At 41.3% G+C, this 23,397-nt stretch overlaps 1 protein-coding gene across 1 annotated transcript; it reads right to left on the minus strand.

Moving 5' to 3' along the window:
• Positions 1-318: 318 nt before the first annotated feature.
• Positions 319-22,883, minus strand: LOC131232858 (protein HOTHEAD). Its single transcript, XM_058229355.1, has 6 exons — positions 22,691-22,883; positions 22,359-22,566; positions 17,794-18,435; positions 16,826-17,223; positions 1,842-2,407; positions 319-703 (listed from the first exon to the last, which is right to left on the minus strand). Exons 2-6 carry the CDS (start codon positions 22,441-22,443, stop codon positions 649-651), a joined length of 1,746 nt encoding a protein of 581 aa, XP_058085338.1. The 5' UTR covers positions 22,444-22,566; positions 22,691-22,883; the 3' UTR covers positions 319-648.
• Between the last annotated feature and the right edge of the window lie 514 nt (positions 22,884-23,397).

Here is a 23,397-nt window from a genome sequence, read left to right on the forward strand (position 1 = left end):
GAAAATTCTCCGAAGCAATATTTTAATTTGTTTCTCAATAAGAAGTTAATGCGCATGATATATTGTGAAAAGATATGTTGGGAATTTAGCTTTCGAATGTAGGTCATATTCCAATGATTCAACCATCCAAAACGTTTATTCAATGAATCTCATTTTGCATGGTGGGAAATTAATAAGTAAAAGCTCTCACTTGTGTTATTTCAACCCTGTGATAATTTTGTTTTGGCTTTGAATATAAAATAATCTTTGTATAATCAAAGGGTTGAAATATTTAAATTTAGACTGGATCCAAGCATCCCATCCAAGGTGAGCCCCATCAAATAAACGATTTTGTTCATTGAATAAACAAATCCAACAGCTAGAATTATGACTTATTGCACTTCGTTGTATCCAACAGCTAGAATCCGGACATATTGCAATTCATTGTATTCCAGCAAATACAGAACTTGTTCACCAAAAGAGAATGAGATTGATGCTATATTTCAATTATTAAAGCATTTCAAGCACCGATAATCACATCATTTATCATTAATGATAGGATTAGTCCCATCGTTATTTATGTCAATAAGCTTCACAAAACCATCATAAATGTAATTCACAAAAAACACACCACACTCAGAAAACTCTTCAAATAGATCTTCCAAACCTCTAATCCAGTCCATCCGTTCCAAGCCTCTCGTTCCTAATCTTAATTCCCATATACCTACATCACAGGGAACCAATCACCAAGTCAAAACAACATGATTGACAGCCGGAGTCAATGAAATAGACCCTGATGCATGCCACTTGAATAGCGTCTTCATCTGCCTACTTTGTTCAAGTGGAGCCATGTTGGCGATCCAGAATGTTCACATGATGACCCCACTTTGGATGGGGATGCCCATAGAATTCCTGCCCCCTTTCATCAGTGGCCTACATACATCAGGCAGAGAAAGAAAGGAGAATCTAGAAAAGTGAGGAAGATTGGATGCGATGACATTCGCATCTAAAATTCTTTTAGGGGCATAGAAAGTTACGTAAGGTTCATTGTAATGTCGGTGTGAACATTCACTTTGTCCATCAATTTCGCCAATTTGTATTAAAAAATGAACTTAAAAATATAGCAGATCCAAAGCTCAAATGAAGTGCTAGAAAAAATGGTATGACGGGGAGCGAATGCTCAACACTGAAACCTTCCTTGGGCCACTGAAGTTTTGGATCAGTCTAATACTTTTGCCTTCATTCACCCCAGTGGGAATAATCTTATGGACAGTTTTTAGATGTCATATAAACATCATAGTGGGCCTTTTTCAATCCCCACTGTTTTCTATAGTGTGGCCCATTTGAGTATTGGACCTGCTTCATTTTCTGGCTCATGTCCTAAATGTGAGATGATGAAACTAATGGACAAAGTGGATGTTATACGGACATAATGGTGGGCCCCGCATTGCTTCCACCTATAGGAACCTCCAATTGCCCTGGGTTCAATTCCTCTTTCGGGTATCTCTGATCCATGGTGGAGCCCACCAAATCATAGAACCCACTTGTTAGGACGCCTGGAATGTGTGTCTAAGTCATGTTTAAGTGTAGCTAAGTACATGTAAGTGTGATTTAAGTGTCTCTAGACACACTCAAGCACATTTAAATGAACCTACAATGCACTTAAACACACTTGGACAGACTTTTGTACCATACAAAGCTTTGTAGTGGATCCTGCTTCAGAAGATGATATAAGATCATGAAGATCATGATAATGCAACTGCGATGATGATGATGATGACCACAACAACAATGATGAAGGTGTGATGATGGTGGTGGCGGGGATGATGATGATGATGATGTTGAGGAGAATATAATGTCACCTTCCAAGCATCATAACAGTAGCTTGAGGATTAGTCCCAGGGGAGTAATTAAAGGTGGAGCCATCAATCACTCGAATCGCGTCCACACCGAGTACTCTATAATCATGATCAACAACTCTCCCGACTTGGCACCCTCCATGATAATGCCATATCGTCATCACAGAATCCTTGCAGAATTGCTCCACTGATGTAGTGACGTTGCTGTGCTTGGGCCGAAGGTTGACGGGGTATGTTAGGGTCATGTTGATGAGAGCTCCCATTGAGATGTATGGGTATCTGAATTTGGAGAATGCCTTGGACTCAATCACACGTTCTATCGTTTTAATGCCTGCAATGCACCTTTGTAGATCAGCTGGTTCCTTGAAGTAGTTGAAAGTGACCGATGGGTTGTCGTTGGCGTCCCGGTTCCGAAGCTCAAGATGGCCAGTAGAAAGTGGGCCCATGACCTTCTCGATGATGAATCCACCTCGAAAGGATTCTTCGTCGAGGCTGTTCATGGCTTCCACTGCTTTGGCAATGGCTTCCGGTGTTCTTTGTTTGGGTGGCACCGTGGAGAGCTGGCCAGTCTGAAAATGGACTGAAATTTGTTACTTTTTCATCTTCGACGTTTTTGCTACAAAAGCGTATGTGTTCTTTCATCCAAACCGTCCAATAAGTGGGTCATGTTTTGGGTAGAATTTATATAGAATCATATACCTAAAAAAACAAGCGATTGGATGATTATGGCCAATCAATGGACTGTATGCAGACCCATGGTAACTGTCCAAAATTTTGTGATGGGCTGGAAAGGTAGGATCAGGTGGGCCTTTGACTGGAAGGTCTGGATTATTTGACATGCTATCATCCTTTGTGTACCCATCTCTACCTCATAATGGTTTAGGCAGTCGAAGGACGGGAATTGGGCTAAGCAAAATAAGATTTCTGAATAAGCCCAGTCTAGAACGACAGACCCGGAGTGACCATTTCAAAATCAGGCCTCAACCCTGTTGAGACCCGGCCCTACGACAGTTCTTACAATCTTATACATACGTGTGTGTAAGAGCTTTGCTACGCCTCTTGAAAGTCAGCTAATACACCTGCCACCACATATGCCAACGTGGCTGATGGCTGCAATATCCAAGCCATCCATTAGAAGGATACCACTAGGTAGATTCTCTATTACTATGGTAAGGTCGATCGGTCCACTAGTTAAGGAGGCATAATTAACTAAAAATTTGTATGGTTGTGAAAAATTAGTCTAAGTATCATGACAGACCTACTGAGCTCACCATCAATGATTTTTCAAAATAAAATGTTGTGAAAATGTTTTAAAAATAATGATAGTAAAATTAATATTTTAGGTTTCGTTTTCAAAAGTGAGAAATAATCTTTCCAATGAGATTGGCGCACTGACTGGCTGGGTCAGGTGAAAATGGTGCAGTGGTAGAATTACAAATACGGTGAACAGACACCTTAACGGGTACCAAAAAGGCTCTTTTAGGTCTATAATTAAGAAGGGGTTCATGTACTATTCTAGGGACAAAATTTGACAAAATTTGTTGACGGTCAAATATTGCATACCAGACCCCAGTTATTGTTTGGATTTATGAACATTGTACTGGTTAATGACCCAATTTAACTGTGTTTATACTGCAAGGTATATTTACAAGCTTGGACTGAAACATGGTACTAAAAGCATTGATTTAATGTTCAGAATTCACCAAGGCAAGGGACGGATCCCAGGGGACCAAGATCGACGGATTTACATGCCAAGATCTGGGAAAATCAGGCCACTCATGTTAAATGGGCCCGAAAATTGTTCAGAATGCAAGATCATAGGGTTTCCACCATTTTTTCAATTCGAAACTTTATATATGGCCCAGGGATCATAAATTAACCGTACATGTCAAATTTCAGCCATGGGATCCCTTTAGAAGTGGCCCAACGGACAGATCATCCCCCATATCCCTGATTTAGGGCCCGCCTAATAGCTGGATGTGCTTCACTATTGGTCTCAACCCCTTAAATGGGGAGACAAAACGGATGGACGGCGCAGATTCCTCATAAACATCACCGTGGACCCCACAGTGGATCACGAGCGTGCATGCACAAAAGTGCACTAACATTGTACCAAATCAAGAGAGTTGGTCAAACTCTGTTTGACCGCAAGAATCCAAAAAACGGAAGGATTTTTCCTTCCCGTTTCTTCCACTGCGAAAGCCAGAACAAGGAGTTGCGGACGAATCCCTGTGGGTTCATCAGTCCGATCTAGACCGTTCAGTAGACTCCAAAGGTCTGACTGATGCAAACCTAGAAGAGGGAATTAAAAGAGAGCAACATAGATCGGTTTTTTACTGTTCAAACGCAGGACGGACGGCTGAATAAAAACTCCATGGGCCATACTGAAACAAACCCAAAATCATCCATGTCCGACTGGTTTTGCGAGGGGAATCTAGTGGACGGATTGGATTTTCCATATGATGCTAATCAGGTGCCCGCCGACATCAACAGCCTAAAACAGTTACGCAGCATGTTTCAGTCCCTAGGGATTCAACCTCGGTCTCACCGAGTCTATTACTACATCACAGCCCTATACTCGGGGTGTGAACAAGTTTTTGACGCCGTTGCCGGGGACTGACGGCTACGATTCTTTGAAATTAATTGGTTTTAGAATTAGTTTAATATTAGGATTTTACTAACTTTAGTTTTGGATTTTTCTTTCTATTTGATTTTTAGAACTAACTTTCCTGTTTTGTAGGGTTGTTGATAGATCTTCTAAATTAGTAACTTCGTCCTAATTTCTTTACTTTCTCTATTCTTTAGATTAGGTCTTATCTCCTAGATACTAACTTAGTTTGTTTTGTTTTACAGGATCTTAACATAGGAACTTCTAATTTGGTAATATCCTTCTAACTTCTCGTCTGCTTACCTTCCATATTGCTGTAGGATTTTTCTTTTATTCTAGGATTAAAATCAGAGTTAGGGTTCTACCATGGAAGCGTGGGTATGTGTATATGTTGAGATGGATAAGAGATATTAGGGAATGCCTGAGGGTTATGGAATTCAACTTGTACTTCAAGATTTTTCTCCATCGAGAACCGACTAGAACGTTATGCTCCATCGGTTAATAAGTCCGTACGCGATCATAATTATGGGAATGAGGATTATTATCAACTATCATATTCTCTCACGTATGATTCATATGACTATAACCAGTGGAAACATCGAGATTGGGAAGATGAACCAACAACATGTTATAATGATTATTCTCTTAAATCCTCTACCTTTGAGATCCAACCAGAAATAATTCAAGAGAATTCAATTCAAAATTTCTTCCAAACTCTAGACCTCAGCTTGCAAAATATACTCCAAAGACTACAAGAACTTATAAAAGATATTCAACAGGGGAGTCCACATGATGCGATTGTGGAAAACTTTGAAATTTGGAATGATGAGTTGGATTCCATTAATTAGCATACGGTTTAATTTCTCGATAAGTCGATTTCAATGACTATCCAAAGGAACGGTCAAGAGACATGGGTGTCTTTAAAGTACAATGATGATAACACACTTCACTCACATGACACACTTGAGTTCAATGATAAGGAAGAGATTAGTTTATGTGAACCTCAACCCAATCTCGGAATAGAATGTGAGGAAAGCGATCTCATCTGAAGTGTGCACTGCACTGAATTAGAATATGATGAGTATTGGGATGACGATCATGAATGTGCAGCCTCAGTTCCCTTGGAATTAACCTCAAGTTTGGTATAAGTCAATGATCAAGAAGTACACGAAGTGAGCGGTTATAATGAGCTATTCCACTCACCTGACATGTCTGATTTAAAAGTGGATAAGCTCCTTACAATCAACCCTTCTATCTCTTGTGAGACATGTTTGGACCACTCCCTTAAATCGAATAATCATATTATTCGAGAGATGGATAAGTTGCTCGATATGACTCTGAAAATTGAAACCACCCAGTTAAGGCCACTATCTAAACTGTTAAGTTTTAATGATTCAATACCTCTTCTGAGTAGTATTAATGAACAAAGTCCTCACATCAATACTCCGTCTATTGACCCTTAATTTGTTTGTGCAGGGAAAAAACAAGAGAACATGTGTCCATCCACTTTCAGAGACGATGGAATCCTTGAGAAGATCATCATAAGCATCAATATGGAGAATAAGTCACTCTCAACCAAATTCCCTAATGCTTTAGATGATTACTTAGCATACTTTGCAGAATCAAATGATCCTATGATAAGAGATATAGTGAATTCCTTGTAAGACAACATCTCGGTAGTTATTACGGACCGAGAGAACCCTTACTCTGAAGCCTTTTCTTCTCCAGATCCCAAATGTCTACCATTAAAGGAGGAGGAGCTGACAATGGAACCGAAGTCTGGATTTTCAGAATATGTTGAGAGTACATCACTTCCTGAGAAGTTTTTTGAACTTTATCTACTTGTAGTCTCTGATTCACGATGGAATACTAACATTGAAACTTCTTCTGTCACAGATGAATCATATATACTTTGGATACCTTAAGCGATTCAACGAAATTTTTTTAATGAGGTACATAAGTTTCTCTGGAAAGTCATGCTCCAGGGCATCTAAGCCTATTGCAAAAAGAGCTTTTTGGATGATCCTGTTAAAGAACTTACTGAGAAACTTATTAAGATACAGGCCGGAAGAGGAACCTTGCAGCATAATTAAATAGTTTTTCCCTGCTTTCATAGGACTATGGTAGTTTGCTTTATGTTATCTAGGTTAGACAGTTTTATGCCATTATGTTAGTTTGCTTTCGTGTTTTCACTCTCATGCTGACCTGCTGTCACACTGTGATCTCTTGAAAAATCTCTCTCAATTTTTTCATTCAAGTACTATCTTCCCATCATATTTCATTTACTTTAGTTGTCCTATGTGCATTGCATGCTCATATATCTTTTACATTGAGGACAATGTAGATTTTAGGTTGGGGATAGGAGATTAGGTTACCTAATCAGTGTTTAGTTGGTCTTGAGCAGAAATTTGTGAAAATTTTTCAAAAATTTTCTGGAATTTCTTGTAAATTCAATGTGATTTTGACAGTCATCTTTGATTTAGAATTAGAAGATACGTGATGTTAGTAATTTATGACTCTTGGATTCATTTCACAATTAAGTTCGAATTGTTAATCCATGATTAGAAGTTTTTGACACTGGGATGAACGTGATGAGGATAACTACTCCGAATCCACGGAGCTTCTCTGGACTCCTCACAAAGACTTCTCGAATCCACAAGGAAAGAAAGTAGAAAATAGAAATAAATTCTAATAAATTCGAAATTGATTAATTGATCACTAAAAACGAGTTCACAACCCTTTAAATAGGGGTACCAAGCAATGGGAAAGAAATCAGAATCAAACTACAACTAAAGCTCCTAAAATCCACGACTTACTATAAATAGTAAACTTCCTATTTATAGACGGTCGTGATGTCTACTAATGCGCAAGGTTTTCAGCCAAAAATAGTAAGCATCTTATTTGGCTTCACCAAACCGCTCCCCTAATTATTCTAAGCTCTTTTCACATTGGACACAACTCCTAAAGCCCGACGGATGAAGAGTTATAATCAAACTAAAACTTACTATTTATAGTAAAAACGAAATTAAAGTAGGGAAACGACCGTCGATCCAGGGGTTTTTCCCAATTCTGGGTTGCATAACCCGGCATAGCGGGGTTGGTTGGCTAAAGTAGCTCGTTCTACCCCAAAATCATATATTTTACGTCAGGTAACTCATTCTGGATTGCGAGATACGCCCGATCTAAGGTCCGACGGTCCGGATTACTTCTATCATCAACCGAGCCTTTTCTGATCCATCTTGGCCATGAAACTGTCCGCGACCCGCTCTACATCAGTCCCCTCCACTTCAAAAGAACTCGTCCTCAAGTTCTTATCCTGTGCTAGTTCATAATACTCGGTTAGGTCCGCGACGTTGAAAGTCCGTGAGATCGCCATGTCATCTGGAAGATCAACAACATAAGCGTTGTCATTGATCTTTCGAATGATTGGGACGGGTCTAATCTTTTTATTTTTCAACTTGTTGTATGTCTTGGTCGGAAATCTCTCTTTGCGCAGATGAACTATAACGCGGTCGCCCACCTCGAACATTTTTTGTCGCCGGTGCTTGTCCACTTGTTCCTTATACTTCTCGTTCGAGGCATATAGCTTGGTCTGCACTTCCGCATGGATGCCCATGATCTTGTTTGTCATATGTTCTGCTGCAATGCTCGTGCCTAGGTACTTGGGCAGAGGGACCAAGTCAAGCGTGTGGCGAGGCACTCGTCCATAGATAATCTGGAACGGTGATTTTCCTGTCGAGCGGTTCACCATGTTGTTGAATGCAAACTCTGCTTGAAACAAGGCCAAATCCCACTGCTTCGGTTTTTCTCCTGAAATACAGCGAAGGAGGTTTCCTAATGTGGATTCACAACTTCGGTCTGCCCATCAGTCTGTGGGTGGTAAGCACCATTGAATTGAAGTCGTGTATCAAATCGAGTTCACAAAATCCTCCAAAAGTAGCTAATGAACTTCATGTCACGATCAGAAGTAATGGTCTTGGGGACCTCGTATAGCCGAACGACCTCCCTGAAGAATAGATTTGCTACGTGTGTTGCATCGAGGGTCTTCTTGCATGGGATAAAGTGTGTCATCTTGGAGAAACGATCTACCACAACGAACACTGAATCCATACTGCGTTGTGCTCGTGGGAGACCAAGTACGAAGTTTATTGATAAATCCTCCCAAGGACCGTTGGGTACAGGTAACGGGGTGTAGAGACCCGTATTCTGAGATTGCCCCTTGGAGGTCTGACAAACATGACAATGTTGTACGACTTTTCCCACATCACGTACTAATCGCGGCCAGTAATACCACTCTTCCACAAGAGCTCGAGTCTTGTCTCGCCCAAGGTGTCCACCGAGGCCACCTCCATGTAGCTCCTAAATAATCTGCTCCCTCAAAGAACTTTGGGGGATGCAGAATCAATTCCCTTTGAAGAAAAAATCGTCCTGCATATGAAGGTCACTAGGGTGACTTTCTTGGTACTTCACCCGAGAATCTTTGAAGTCTTCATCATCGGCATATAGCTCATTAAGACAGTTGAAGCCGACCACCTTGTTGCTCATCATAACAAGTAGTGATGCACGACGGTTAAGTGCATCAGCCACCTTGTTTTGCTACCCCGACTTGTGCTTCAAAACGAACGTGAATTCCTGTAAAAACGCAACCCATCTAGCATGCACACGATTCACGTTAATCTAACTATTAATAAACTTTAATGCTTGATGGTCAGTGTATAGAACAAACTCTCTTTGAATCAGATAATGCCGCCAATGTCGCAGTACTTGAACAACTGCGTATAACTCATGCTCATAAGTCGACCACTTCTTTCGGGCTTCGCTAAGCTTCTCGCTGTAGAAGGCTACCGGCCTGCCTTCCTGTGATAATACTCCCCCAATTTCGACGTATGAAGCGTCATACTCAACCTCAAACAATTTGTCGAAATTAAGAAGTACCGAGACTGGTGTTGTAGACAAACGATGCTTGATCTCATGAAAGCTCTTGTTAACTTTATCGGTTCACTCGAATAGTCCTTTTTTCATGCAATTTGTTATAGGCGCAACTATGGTGCTAAAATCTCGTACAAATCGATGATAGAAAGTCGTCAACCCGTGAAAACTCCTCACCTCATGAATGTTTGTCCGGATCGGCTATTCCCTAATAGCTCGCACATTTTCATCATCCATATGAATGCCTGTGGACGTTACAACAAATCCTATAAACAACAGGCTGTCAGTTAAAAAACTACACTTCTTCAAGTTGAGGTACAACTTATTAATTTGTAGGACCTGCAGCACCTGCCTGAAATTTGTCCTGTGTTTCGCCTCATCCTGGCTATATATCAATATGTCATCAAAATATACTAGTACAAATCGACCAGTGAACGGTTTTAGAACTTGATTCATTAGACACGTAAAAGTACTTGGTACGTTCAATAGGCCGAAGGGCATGACTAGCCACTTATACAACCCTTCCATGGTCTTGAATGCCGTTTTCCACTCATTACCGGGTCGGATATGAATCTGATAGTACCCGCTCTTTAGATCTAGTTTAGAGAACACCTTGACCCCTTGTAGCATATCGAGCATGTCGTCCAACCGTGGTATTGGGAACCGATACTTGATGGTAATTTTGTTAATTACCAGGTTGTCGACATACACGCACCGACTTCCATCTTTTTTTAGCGTTAATAATGCTAATACGACACATGGGCTCATGCTTTCTCAAGAGACCCTTACGGATCAATTTCTCCACTTGCCCCTGAAGTATCTCACACTCCTTTGGACTCATCCGATAATGAGGGCGGTTGGGCAGGATAGCTCTAGCGACGAGGTCTATGTGATGTTGGATGTCCCTCATGGGGGACAATCCATCAGGTAGATCCTCAGGCCAGATTTCTTTAAATTCGTTTAGCAATAGTTTTAAACTTAAAGGAATATTTGAGGGTTTCTCTTCCTCGCCCTTCACCACTATGACGTATACCTCGCTGGTTTCCTTAGATTCTTCCATAAAATCTCGAATGGTCAAGAGGGAACTCCCCTCCACTTTAGAAGCTTTAGGGTAGTTCTCTGGTGCCATAGGGGCAAGGATTATTTTTCGACTATCCTTGATGAATATGTAGACATTATCTCGTCCCCGATGGGTCGCATCACAGTCCGACTGCCAGGGTCGACCGAGTAGCATATGATAAGCTTCCATGTCGACCACGTCACAAAGTATTTGATCCTTATAATTTTTGTCAATTGAAAACGAGATAGTACATTGTTTAGTTACCTTGGTCTTATTAACCTTTTTTTATCTAGCCAATTGAGTACGAGGAAGGATGCTTCGTCGTTGGTAGCTACAACTTATCCACCATCACTCTTGAGATGATGTTCTCGCTACTACCACTGTTTATGATCACATCACAGACCTTTCTGTTGACAGTGCACCGAGTACGAAATATATTATGTTGCTATAGATGTAATTTCTTTCATGGGGCATACAGTAATCGCCTCACAACTAAAAAGTCGCCACGATCCTCGCCCGTCACTTCATCGCCACCTGCTATTTCTTCAGTGGTTTGTTCATGTTCATCAAAGTCATGGTCTTCTTCTGCGACCTCATCTTAAGTGCCTCCTTCGTTTATAGTTAAGTGTGCTGTGGGACGTTGAGGACAAGTGTTTGATAAGTGGTCTGGTTGGCCACAACAATAATAATTGTTCGACCTTAGCCGAACATAAGGATTTAAAATCCTACTCAGGCTCGTTGTTGTGGGTGCTGCACGTTGAGGTCTAGATGAGCCGCTCCCCGTGTCATGGTTTGCAGTTGTAGGAAGTTGAGGTACTGGGTCTTTTCCTCGTGCCAGTACTGGATCCTACATGGGACTCGTCATGAGGGGTCGAGTTGAAGGATATGCACGAGTAGGAGCTCTTGCAAGTTGTGTTTCTACCCTACCCGCCAATTGAATTGCTTCATCTATAGTCCCAACTGAGTACATCTGAACTTGGTCCTGAATTGTCGGTCGCAACCTCCTATAAATCGTGCCACTTTCTGTGACTCAGATTCTGACAGATCGTTTCATGTAGCCAATCGTTGAAATTCTTCAGTGTAATCTGTGATGGTTTGATTTCTTTGTCAGCAATTTTGATATTGCTGGAATAATATCTACTCATAATCACTGGGGAGAAATCGTGATCGAAAAAGACGTCTCATCCGTGGCCATGATGAGATGGGCGCTTTGTCTGGCAGGATCGTGAGAGTTGTAATTGTTCCCACCATGCAGAAGCACCAGATTTTAATTTAAACGCTACCAATTTTACCCTTTTATGATCTGGCACGTCCATATAATCAAAATATCTCTCCACTTCGGCTAGCCAATCGAGAAAATGTTCTATACATAATAAACCGTTAAAACTAGGAAGTTCACCCTTACCTCGATATTCTATTTCAGCACGATCTGGATGATCACCTCCATGGATTGGTCGTCAGGCAAAACCCTCATTAAGATCTTCGTCACTAGAACTTGAATCATCTGGTGTAGCCCTACAGTTTGTCACTACCCTATGAAAATCAAGGTTGTGTCGTACAGCAACCATAGGTGGTGGAGTCACCATGGGTGGTGGAGCAACTAAAGGTGATGGAGCACCGCTTAGGGCTCGGGGCGGAAGTAGCGCATCCGCAAGACAGTCGAGAGTTGCCTGCAGCCCTTTCATGGTTAACTGACTCTCCCGGTGGAAAGCTTCCATTCTTTCCGAAAGATAACGAATTCATGGATCACCATCCACAGGATTTTGATTCATACCTTCGTTGTTTGCCATCGGCTTAAGGAGAATCCTCGCTTTGATACCAATTGACGCAAGGATGAACGTGATGAGCATAACTACTCCGAATCCACAGAGCTTCTCTGGACTCCTCACAGAGATTTCTCGAATCCACGAGGAAAGAAAGTAGAAAATAGAAATAAATTCTAATAAATTTGAAATTGATTAATTGATCACTAAAAATGAGTTCACAACCCTTTAAATAGGGGTACCAAGCAATGAGAAAGAAATCAGAATCAAACTACAACTAAAACTCCTAGAATCCGTGACTTACTATAAATAGCAAACTTACTATTTATAAACGGTTGTGATGTCTACTAGTGCGCAAGGTTTTTAGCTAAAAATAGTAAGTGTCCTATTTGGCTTAACTAAACCGTTCCCCTAATTATTCTAAGCTCTTTTCACGTTGGACGCAACTCCTAAAGCCCGACGGATGAAGAGTTATAATCAAACTAAAACTTACTATTTATAGTAAAAATGAAATTAAAGTAGGGAAACGACCGTCGATCCAGGGGTGAGTTTTTCGCAATTCTGGGCTGCGTAACCCGGCATAGCGGGGTTGGTTGGCTAAAGTAGCTCGTTCTACCCTAAAATCATATATTTTATGTCAGGTAACTCATTCCGGATTGCGAGATACGCCCGATCTAAGGTCCGACGGTCCGGATCATTTCTATCGTCAACCGGGCCTTTTCTGATCCATCTTGGCCATGAAACTGTCTGCAACCCGCTTTACATCAATTTTAAACATTGATTGAGTCATGATTTCACAGGACACATCTCGCTTATACATTAAGATTTCAATTCAATATTGAATTGTAACTTTGTGATCATTAAGCATGGAAGAAACCAACTTAGGGAATTTTTCCATCATGTTCAATAAGAAGAATATAGAAAAAGAAAAAAGAAGTTCAAAAAAAGAAAGAATACCCAGCTAAAAACAGTTGTCATCAGAAAAGGGTTGGGTGTACGATCTTCACCATAGGTTTGCTCCCTACAGGTACGGATTTGATTCCCCTCCCCCTTGATGAAAAAATCAAAAGCTGGAAGAATGAAAAGAAGAACTATAAGGCAAGTTCTGGTTTAGGTTGTCCTAAATGCTCTTTTGATCGTCAATATTATCATGAAAATTGACGATTGGATCTCTTAATGATGGTAAGCCGGGTTTACATTATACACCCATGGAACTCAATGTTTAGAATTTTTCCTAATTGATGAGTTAATACATTGAACTTGATTATGAGGTTTACCGTGCGCTTGAGTCCCGGAGAAAGTAATGCCTGACATTCATAAACCTTATAATTCTGGGATCTGAATAGTTTTTCAAAAATCACTTGAGAAATTCTTCTATAATTCTCAACGTATTTTTCACATATTTTGCTTGGGACTAGTAAGATGCTGGTTGGGGGTTGTGTTAAGGGTCAAATATTGCATATTAGACCCCAATTATTGTCTAGATTTACGAACATGGTACTGTTTAACGGCCCAATTTAACTGTGTTTATGCTGCAAGGTATATTTACGAGCTTGGACTGAAACAGGGTACTAAAAGCATGAATTTAACGCTCAGAATTCACCAAGGTAAGGGACGAACCTCAGGGGACCAAGATCAATGGATTTACATGCCATAGATCCGGGAAAATCGAGCCACTCACGTTAAATGGGCTCGAAAATCATCCAGAGTGCAAGATCATAAGGTTTCCACCATCTGTTTGGTTTGAAACTTCATACATGGCATGAAGATCATAAATTAACCGTGCAAGTCAAATTTCATCCATTGGATCCCTTTGGAAGTAGCCCAACGGACAAATCAGCCCTCATATCCTTGATTTGGGGCCTGCCTAATAGCCGGATGTGCTTCACTTTTGGTCTCAACCTCTTAAATGGGGAGAAAAAAAGGATGGACGATGCAGATTCCTCTTAAACATCACCGTGGACCCCATAGTGGATCGCGAACGTGCACGCAAAAAAGTGCACTAGTATTGTACCAAATTAAGAGAGTCGGTAAAACTCTGTTTGACCGCAAGAATCCAAAAAACGGAAGGATTTTTCCTTCTCGTTTCTTCCGTTGCGAAAGCCGGAACAGGGAGTTGCAAACGAATCCCTGTGGGTTCATCAGTCCAATCTGGACTGTTCATTAGATTCCAAATGTCCAACTGATGCAGACCTAGAAGAGGGAATTAGAAGAGAGCAACAAAGATGGGTTTTCTACTGTTCAAACGCGGGATGGATGACTGAATAAAAACTACGTGGGCCACACCAAAACAAACCCAAAATCATCCATGTCCGACCAGTTTTGCGAGGGGAATCCAGTGGACGGATTGAATTTTCCATATGACGCTGATCAGGGGTCCACCGACTTCAACAGTGTAAAACGGTTACGCAGCAGGATTGCGCACGCCGCGAAATCCAGACTTTTCAGGATGTGGTGGCCCACCATCGTTGATCGGACGGCCAATCCTCACCGTCCATTAGGAATCCCGGACGAAACTGTCTTAGACCCAATTTATTACACGTAGAGACGAACTCTGAGGTGGATGAAATCTTCAGCCGAATGAGGCTCTTTTTGCTGCGATACGCAAGTCGATTGCCTCTGGTGCTGCGTATCTCCTTGCGAAAATTGTCTCCACCGACCTCTCCACCGTCTTCAGAAGTTATAAAGAGAGAAGAGAGAAGGGAGAAAGAATCATCCAATCTTTGGGAACGTGGAGCAGCCGTGGAGGCATCTGGTGCATGTGGAAGAGTTTTTTTTTCTTATCTTTTTATTTTTGTTTAAGAGATTATAGCTTGATCATATCCATGGCTGGCTAAACCTCTTGGCTAGGGCTAAGAGGTGAAGCTTGTAGCATGATTAGGATGGTTGCTTTGTTTTGATTCATGTTTATTAAACTCTTTTGGATTCTAGTTTGACTATAAAGGTATGCTTTTAATTTTTAATGGTTCGTTGTGACTTAAATTACAATGGATCTGTGATAGTTTTAAGTATGTTCTCTCTATTATTGAGATTGTGAAATTAGTAAGACCTATTGTTCACCATTGTCTCATAGGCATGATAGGGTGACAGAATCCTTCATAACCTTCACAATTCTCTTATGATTGGCTGTGAGATTGGTAAATTGTTGTTGCTTGTCATCGTCTCCTGGGCATGGTTAGGTGACGAAATCACTTCCAAATCTTCACCAATCTCATCTGTTGATGATTAGATCCATGAGAAGTTTAGAAATCTGACAAATATCTTCTTACCAACTGGATAAAATAGGACTCTGTTTCCAGTTGCGTCTTTGAATTATGCAAGGTAGCTTCCAAATTTCTACAAGTGGATCCTTGGCACTCTAGTTTCTTTCCTCTGAATTATCTAAGTTTTAGATAAATATTTCATCATTATTCTTTCAATTATATACAATTTAGATTTCATCTTAATCTAGTTCTAGTTCTACTTAGTTTCAGACTACGTATAGGTTTCAGTCCCTTGGGATTCGACCTCGGTCTCACCGAGTCTATTACTACATCACAGCCCTATACTTGGGGTGTGAACAGAATTCTCCCCTCTTTTTACTCTTTCTATTCCTCTCCCAACCATTCTTCTGTTATCATTCATCAGAATAGGTGTTTTTCTTTCACCCATGCATTCGCTAATTGGTAAACATACATGTAGAATATATATATATATATATATCCTCGGCCGTACATTTCACATGATTCAGCACCCCATAAAACCCTTTAGGGCCCAACTTTTACCCTAATCCAAAACTTTAGTGAGCCATGGTAAAAGAAAACATTTTCATCCCTTGATTTGCATCTCCTTTTATTTTAGCCCACTAGAGTTCTGGATTAAGGTGAAAATTAGTCCCCATAGGTTTCATGAGGTGCCGCATCACATGGACCATTCGGATTTTTGGCTATGACATGCGTGCAAATTAGGTGCACAAGTGTGCATGCCTCTCTCTCTCTCTCTCTCTCTCTCTCTCTATATATATATATATATATATATATATATCCATTTTATTTTGTAATCTAAGTTTTGTACTCATTTTTTTATTTTTTATTTTCTTATTATTTAATTTCAAGTATTAACTTTTAAAGATAGCACACGTTCCACACACATATATATACGAAGAAAAACAAAGCAATACATATATACATTTCAAATATGTCGTGTGTGACTATCCACGTTGGAGTGCCCCCATTTGCCACGTGTACCACCATTATAAATAGCTATAGGTGCTACCATTCATCTTAAGCTCTCCATGCGTGCCACATGCACCACTATTTATTTTTACTGTCCGCAATCAGAAAAATCCTGCTTTACTGCATTAATTCATGTCATCATTTATGATGTTAACACTGCTTCATTAGATGCAGTGTGTGATGATGCGGTCTAATTAGATTGAAACAAGCAGGATTTTCCTGATCGTGGCAAGCAGAGGATCCGGATTCTTTCCCTCTCAGGAAGAAACTAAAGAGCTAGTGAAAAAACAATATAACCTAGATAGCCAGTGCCAGAAAGTATGAGCCAGGTAGCCTGTCTAGGACACAACTTTGCTTTCAACGGCTCCAGAATTTTAAATGTATACTACCAAGAGAGTTTGGGAAGAAAGAACCTGAGGGGAGAACATTCCGAAGTTCCTTCGAGAGCCAGTGGGTGCAGAACGGGCGAAGTTGCCGCCACCGGATGCTTCGATGTAGCTGCCGAATTGGGTAATGCCGACGACTTGTATGAGGGAGACCTCGACAGGCAGTGGAGAGGGGATGAAGATGGCATTCATGGGGTTATCGGACATCCCCTGGCCCACCATGGGTTGATCAACCACCACATTGATGCCAAAAGACCTAAGGTGCTCTTCTGGCCCAATCCCACTCAGCATCAGTAACTGAGGGCTGCCAATGGCCCCAGCTGAAACAATGATCTCGTTCTTAGAGCCCTTCCTTAGGTAGGCTCTGTGCTTGGTCCCTGTAGCGTCTCTGAATATCACACCATGGGCTCTTGGCCTTGCTATTCCTGTCCATTCATCATGCACCGCTTCAAGTGAATCTTCCTTCTATCCATCCACTCGACCAGATTTTAAAGAGAAGGAAAAAAAAAGAAACAATTTGGTCGACCAAATTGATGAAAACTCACCAAAAACTTAATAAAACACGACTCGATTATTTATATTTCAAATATTAAATATTACTGAAACAAGTAGGAAAAAGTGATATGAACTTTTGGGGAACTCGTCCGAGTCGACTCAACTCAGCTGAATTTGGAATCGAGTCGAGTTTTGTGTTTTAAAACAATGGATTCAAGACCACGCTGCTATCCTCACACGTGCCATTATGGCAGAACTGGGCGAGATCCCGTCCGTTCGTATCTGGATTTCACCATGCAGCACAATGTGAACATGCCACGTACCAAAAATTAAGTACTAAACCCATCAAGTGCGCCATACATATAATTGGACAGTTGGACTTTATTCTCTGGCCGTTCATTTTGATCATGCGATTGTGACTTGCCTGACCAGGGAACGAATATATTTTTTTAAAAGTACCGATATTACACTAACGGCTAATAGTCATTTAGACAACTTGCCTTTGGTCCTGAACCTGATCCTGTTCACAGTGGCATGCAGGAGAACTGTAAGACCGCTTGGGTTGGCACGCTCGAGCAAATCCGCAGCCGTGTGCCGATGCCCTTCCTTATCGAATATGGTCCCACCAACCTTGGTCCCATACATATGATCATACGTGAATCCATTATAAGGCAACACACCTACTTCCAAAAGCCCATCTTTCACCGCAGATTGCCACTGCAGCATCGGTGGCCGGAACGTGATCATCTTCTCGACCCATTGGTATGACCGGTTAACCAACCTCCCATCCCAACCTGCATCGCGCACGTAGTCGGGGCTCGCTCGTGTGTAGAAACCAGCATTCAAGCAGCTGCCCCCACCTAACACACGGGCACGAGCGTTGATCACGCCGTCCTCGGAGATGAACCGTTGAGACGGCGACTTGGGCGAGAGGTCGGAAAGCGTATCAGCAAATGAAGCTATGTTGGTGATGTTTGGGTTGCCATAAGGAGAGCCACCTCTTTCTAAGAGCAAGACACTAAAGTTCTGAGAGAGGGTAGCAGCTAGCGGGCAACCTGCTGTGCCGCCTCCTATGATAATGTAGTCATAGTATGCTATGGACGGTGCTGATGTTGCTTGTTGCAGAAAGCTGTAGTTAGGAGCTGCAAAGGAAAGAGTCATAAGAAGGTGGACTGCTTTTAGAAAGCATTGTTTAAAATAACGGCCAATAAAAATAAATAAATAACCTCATTTCAAACAAGTTTTATTAAGAAAACCTACTGGATGCGATTTAAAAAATAGAGCTCATGACTGAATGGTAGAAACGAGGTCATGGGGTGTGAGTGTTGTGTTAAAAAAAAAAAAAAAACACTCTTCGACCGTATACACCGGCTTTCAGTTCTAACTACTGAGGGTCATGGTTGTATGATCCAGGCCATTGGTATGCTATGTCCTACCCCAGATAGACGTTAAACAAAATTATCACTGATAATAGCGATTAATTTTTCTTACATGTATATGATTAAGAATAGAAATACAGCAACGATCCACATTCAACTGAAAAGGGCCTTAATATGGAGGTGGCTAGGACCTTCCGTCGGTATAAATGGGGCCAATGGTTTGGTTATGGTGACCATTGATCGTTTAGGTGGGGTCGACACTCCACACTCGTCATAACTGAAATCTCATGTACAACATGTGGAAGACTAAGAGGTGGGCCGCCTAGAAACTAATTCCCATCCTCAGCAGCAATTTGTCCTCATGCAATCCTGTGCATGAGAACGTGAGCGGTGTTATTTTCACCAATCTGTATAAGTGCGCCCAGTGGTTTGATGGAGACCGTTGATCGTTTAGGTCAGGTCCCACTTGCCAGAATTGAAATCCCTTGTACGCTATGCTGATATTTGGGATGCCAATCGCATTATTCCTCACCGGCAGATTGTGTCCTGATGCATCAGAACTGTCCTGATCATGTTTTAGTCAAGACACGACTCGTCCGAGTTCACTCGTGAAACTGACCCGTGATTGTCACGATCCTGTCCAACTTGACTTGTAGAGTAAGCAATCCATGGTCCTGATCAAGTTCTGATAGCACGCCAAAGGCGCCTAGGGGGCACGCAGTTCAGTTCGGTCCGATTTTGGAGTGAAACTAGAACCGAACCGTTCCTTACGATTCTAAGATTTTCGGAACTGAAACCGGACCGTTAGCACAATAGAACCGAACCGGAACTGGACCTTAAAAACCGGTTCAGTTCTAGATCGGTTCCACGGTTCTAGGCTTTTTATAATTGAGTCCAACTGCATGTTCTATTTATAACTTAGCCCATGTCCATTCATGTTGTGATCCATTTTATGAATGGTTTAGATATTGTACATGGCATGAAAAAATACATTTATGAAAATAATCAAAGGGTGCATTGTAAACTATAAATCATGAGTCAAATATATAAAAATATATTGTAAACTCATGATTCCAAGTTTGATTCCATGGTCAGTTCCAAGTTCGGTTCCATTGTTTGAATTCATGGTTCGGATCCACGGTTTGGATCACGGTTCAATTCGGTTCTACATATCCCCAAACCGAAATCAAACCGAACTAAACGGTTCTTTAATTTTTGGACTTGGAAGTGAAACCGGTGCACTCTAGAACCAGAACTGGACCGTTTGGTCGGTTCCAATCTGGTTCCACGGTTCTTCAATTCAATGTGCACCCCTGATGGTGCCCTCTGCACCACCGGTATGTATAAATGCGCCGAGTGGATTGGGTACCACCCCCAACAGGGATAGAGACCGATGCCCTCTGCACCACCAGTATGTATAAATGCGCCGAGTAGATTGGGTACCACCCCCAACAGGGATAGAGACCGACGGTGATGTCAGGGGCACCTCTGTGGGGCCCACTATGATATATATGTTTTATCCACGCCCTCCATCTATTTTGATAGATTGTTTTGGAGTATGATCCCAAAAATTAGGCAAATTGAAGGCTCAAGTCTACCACACCACATGGAGCAGTGGGGATTAAAATCTTACCATTGAAAACATCCTAGGCCCACTATGATGTTTATTTCCTATCAAACCTGTTCATAAGGTCACATAGACCTGTATAATGGAAAAACATAAATATCAGCTTGATCCAAAACTTCTGCAGGCCCCAAGAAGAAGTTTTCAACGTGAGGCTTTAAATCCCCACTGCTTCACGTGGTGTGGTCCAGTTAAGCTTGCGATCAGTCTTATTTTTGGGTTCATGCCCTAAAATAATATTTCGAAGTAAATGGGCAGCGTAGATAAGACATACACATCACGGTGAGCCGTCTCTAGCTTGGCCCTGGAGGGGGTAGTACCCAATCCCCGCCCGTATAAGTGGGTTGCGGTTTGGTTGGATCCCGGATCCACCGAGGTCGGTACATCCCAAATTGCGTGGCCCACTGTGATGAATGTAGCTTACACCTAAACTGTCCATCTATTTTTACAGCTCATTTTAGTGCATGATCCCAAAAATAAAGTAGATCCTAATCTTAGGTGAACCATACCACAGGAACAGTTGTGATTGGATCCCCACCATTATAAACTTCCTGGGGGCTATTGGAATTTTTATTTTCCATCCAACCTGTTGATAATGTCAGAAACTCTTGGACGAAGAAACCACAGAAATATCAGCTTGATCCAGAACTTTTGTGGCCCATGAAAAGTTTTTAATGGTCCATTATCATTGTTTCCTGTGTTATGGTTTACCTGAGATTTGGATCTACCTCATTTCTGGCATCATACCCTAAAATGAGTTTTCAAAACGGATGGACGGCATGGATATAAGGTACATACATCAAGGTGGGTCCCACGTTTAGGGAATCACCTACCTTTGTGGATCCAGGGATTCACCGAAGCCGCGCCGGTATAATTAGGCCAATGGTTCGGTGATGGAGACCGTTGATTGTTTAGGTGGGGCCCAATCTCTACGTGTTAATTGGGAAGCGGATTGGCTGGTGTACCACACACCAGCTATATAGCTGATGGATTGACGTCAGCAAGTTATGTGGGTCCCATCATGAGGTATTAATTATATCCAAACCGTCCATCCATGTTGCGAGCTCCTCTTAAGGCTTGTGACGAAAAAATAAGACAGATCTAAAGATAAAAGTAGACCACTATGCAAAAAGCAGCGGGGGATTGACCGTCTACCATTGAAACCCTTCTTGGGGTCACAGAAGTTTTGGATGAATATGAAATTTGTTTTTCCTCTTCATTCAAGTCTTTTTAACCTTATGAACAGATTGGATGGAGAGTAAACGTTATGGTAGGCCCTGCGAATTTTTTAGAGGTGAAAATCACTATCTCCGCTGCTATTTGTGGTGTGATCCAGATGATTTTTGGATATGATTCATTTTTTGAATAATGCTGTAAACAGATCTCTAAAAATAGATGAACGGTGTAGATATAATAAATACATCACCGTGGGCCCATGTAACTTTGATCTCCTTTGAACCGTTCGTACAAACACGTACACGACACGTACACGACACGTACCTACAGCAGCTATATAGCTGGTATGTGGTACACCAGCGAATCCGCTTCCATAAAAATCATGCTTAAATGATTATCTGACTATACTTATTGGATGGTTAAAAATGAGAAATATCTAATTATCTTATTTCAAAAACAAGTGTTCACGAATCAAAGGCTAGGATTGTTCGGTGCCTGCGCATCAACCTTCACACGCTGCTCGAGGATCGTGGAACTCCTTTTGTATAATAAATGACTCTAATACAGTTTAAAGTTACAATATTAACCCTAGTGCTTTTGTTCAAGATGGCCCCTCATCACAGGGGTACGTAAGTCATTTTTCTGTTGTGTTTAAGTTAGGGTTAATACTTAATATTTTTTAATAAAACTTTTGAAAACCAGAAGACAAAAATAGCCCTGGAATGTAACGCATCATCGAAATCTCTGATCGTTGAAGCCACCCCTTTCCATTTATTGTAATAAAAAAGCACAACTTCATATTGGGTTATTACTAAAAAAGTATAAAGAATGACTGTTCTATCAATAAGAGTGGGTGTTACTATCAAAAGATATCAAAAGATGGTACCTTTTTCTGAGTAACACGAGCCCTGAAAGTAGAAAACTCCGGCCATAGCTGCCACAGCTAAACTCCACCACCCAAACGCTACCATATCTGAAAAGATTGCAATAACCCCAAGCTAGAGATTTCACGACTTGGGTTGCTGATCAAGCAAATCTCTTTATATATCCGAAATCCAACGATATCGGTGCAACGGCGGCGTTCCGTGCAGTTTCTTGCTAATACAAACCTTTTATTTGAGAAAAAGATTTCAAATCTTCGAAGCCTTCGGTTCTACAAATGAGAAAGAAAGATGCAGAAATGAAAAGAAAGATGGATATAGGAAAGAACAACCCAACCTTCGCTTTTGGTTTCCTTTTTTCAGTTCTCAATCTCAGTGGTTTCAATTCTCTACGGTGGTGGATTTACTGACTCATGTGATGTTTGTATGCTGAAAGACATATCGTGTATTTATTTAATTCGTGGTGGTTGGATATTTATTTCTTTCAGTACCTAAACCTCTGCCATTATTTTAATTTCTTTCTTCTTTTTTTATTTCTCTGGATTATAAGTACACTGACATTTCTGGGGAAGAACAAGGAGCTGCAGACACACGTACAGACATGCGTAGATGGATATGTATAGATATATATGTTTAGAGAGAGTTATTTACCAAGGAACCGATGGAGAGAGAGCTTCTGTGAGAACTTTTTCCAAGTGATACCTGTACAACATCCAACGCATCCATCAGATGGGTCACCTCATGAGAGTTTTAGGGCCTAAAAATTAGCCCCATCTAAAACTTAGGTGAGCCACAGCAAAAGGAACGAAGTGGATGGGGATACCCACCCTTGATTTTCATGAGGGCCCACCTGAGTTTCAAAATAGTATTTTATTTTTGTGTGATTCTTCGTCCAAGCCAGAGGAAGGGTCTGAATGGCCTGGATTGCGTATACACAATACTGGTGGCCCCTCCCATGCAAATCAAAGGGCACCCCTTCCAACCATTTACATTGGTGTGGCCCACCTGGATGGGCCCGATTTTTGGGGCCATGGCCATGGGGTT

This window comes from Magnolia sinica, chromosome 18, assembly GCF_029962835.1.
Source record: "Magnolia sinica isolate HGM2019 chromosome 18, MsV1, whole genome shotgun sequence".
NCBI lineage: Eukaryota > Viridiplantae > Streptophyta > Magnoliopsida > Magnoliales > Magnoliaceae > Magnolia > Magnolia sinica.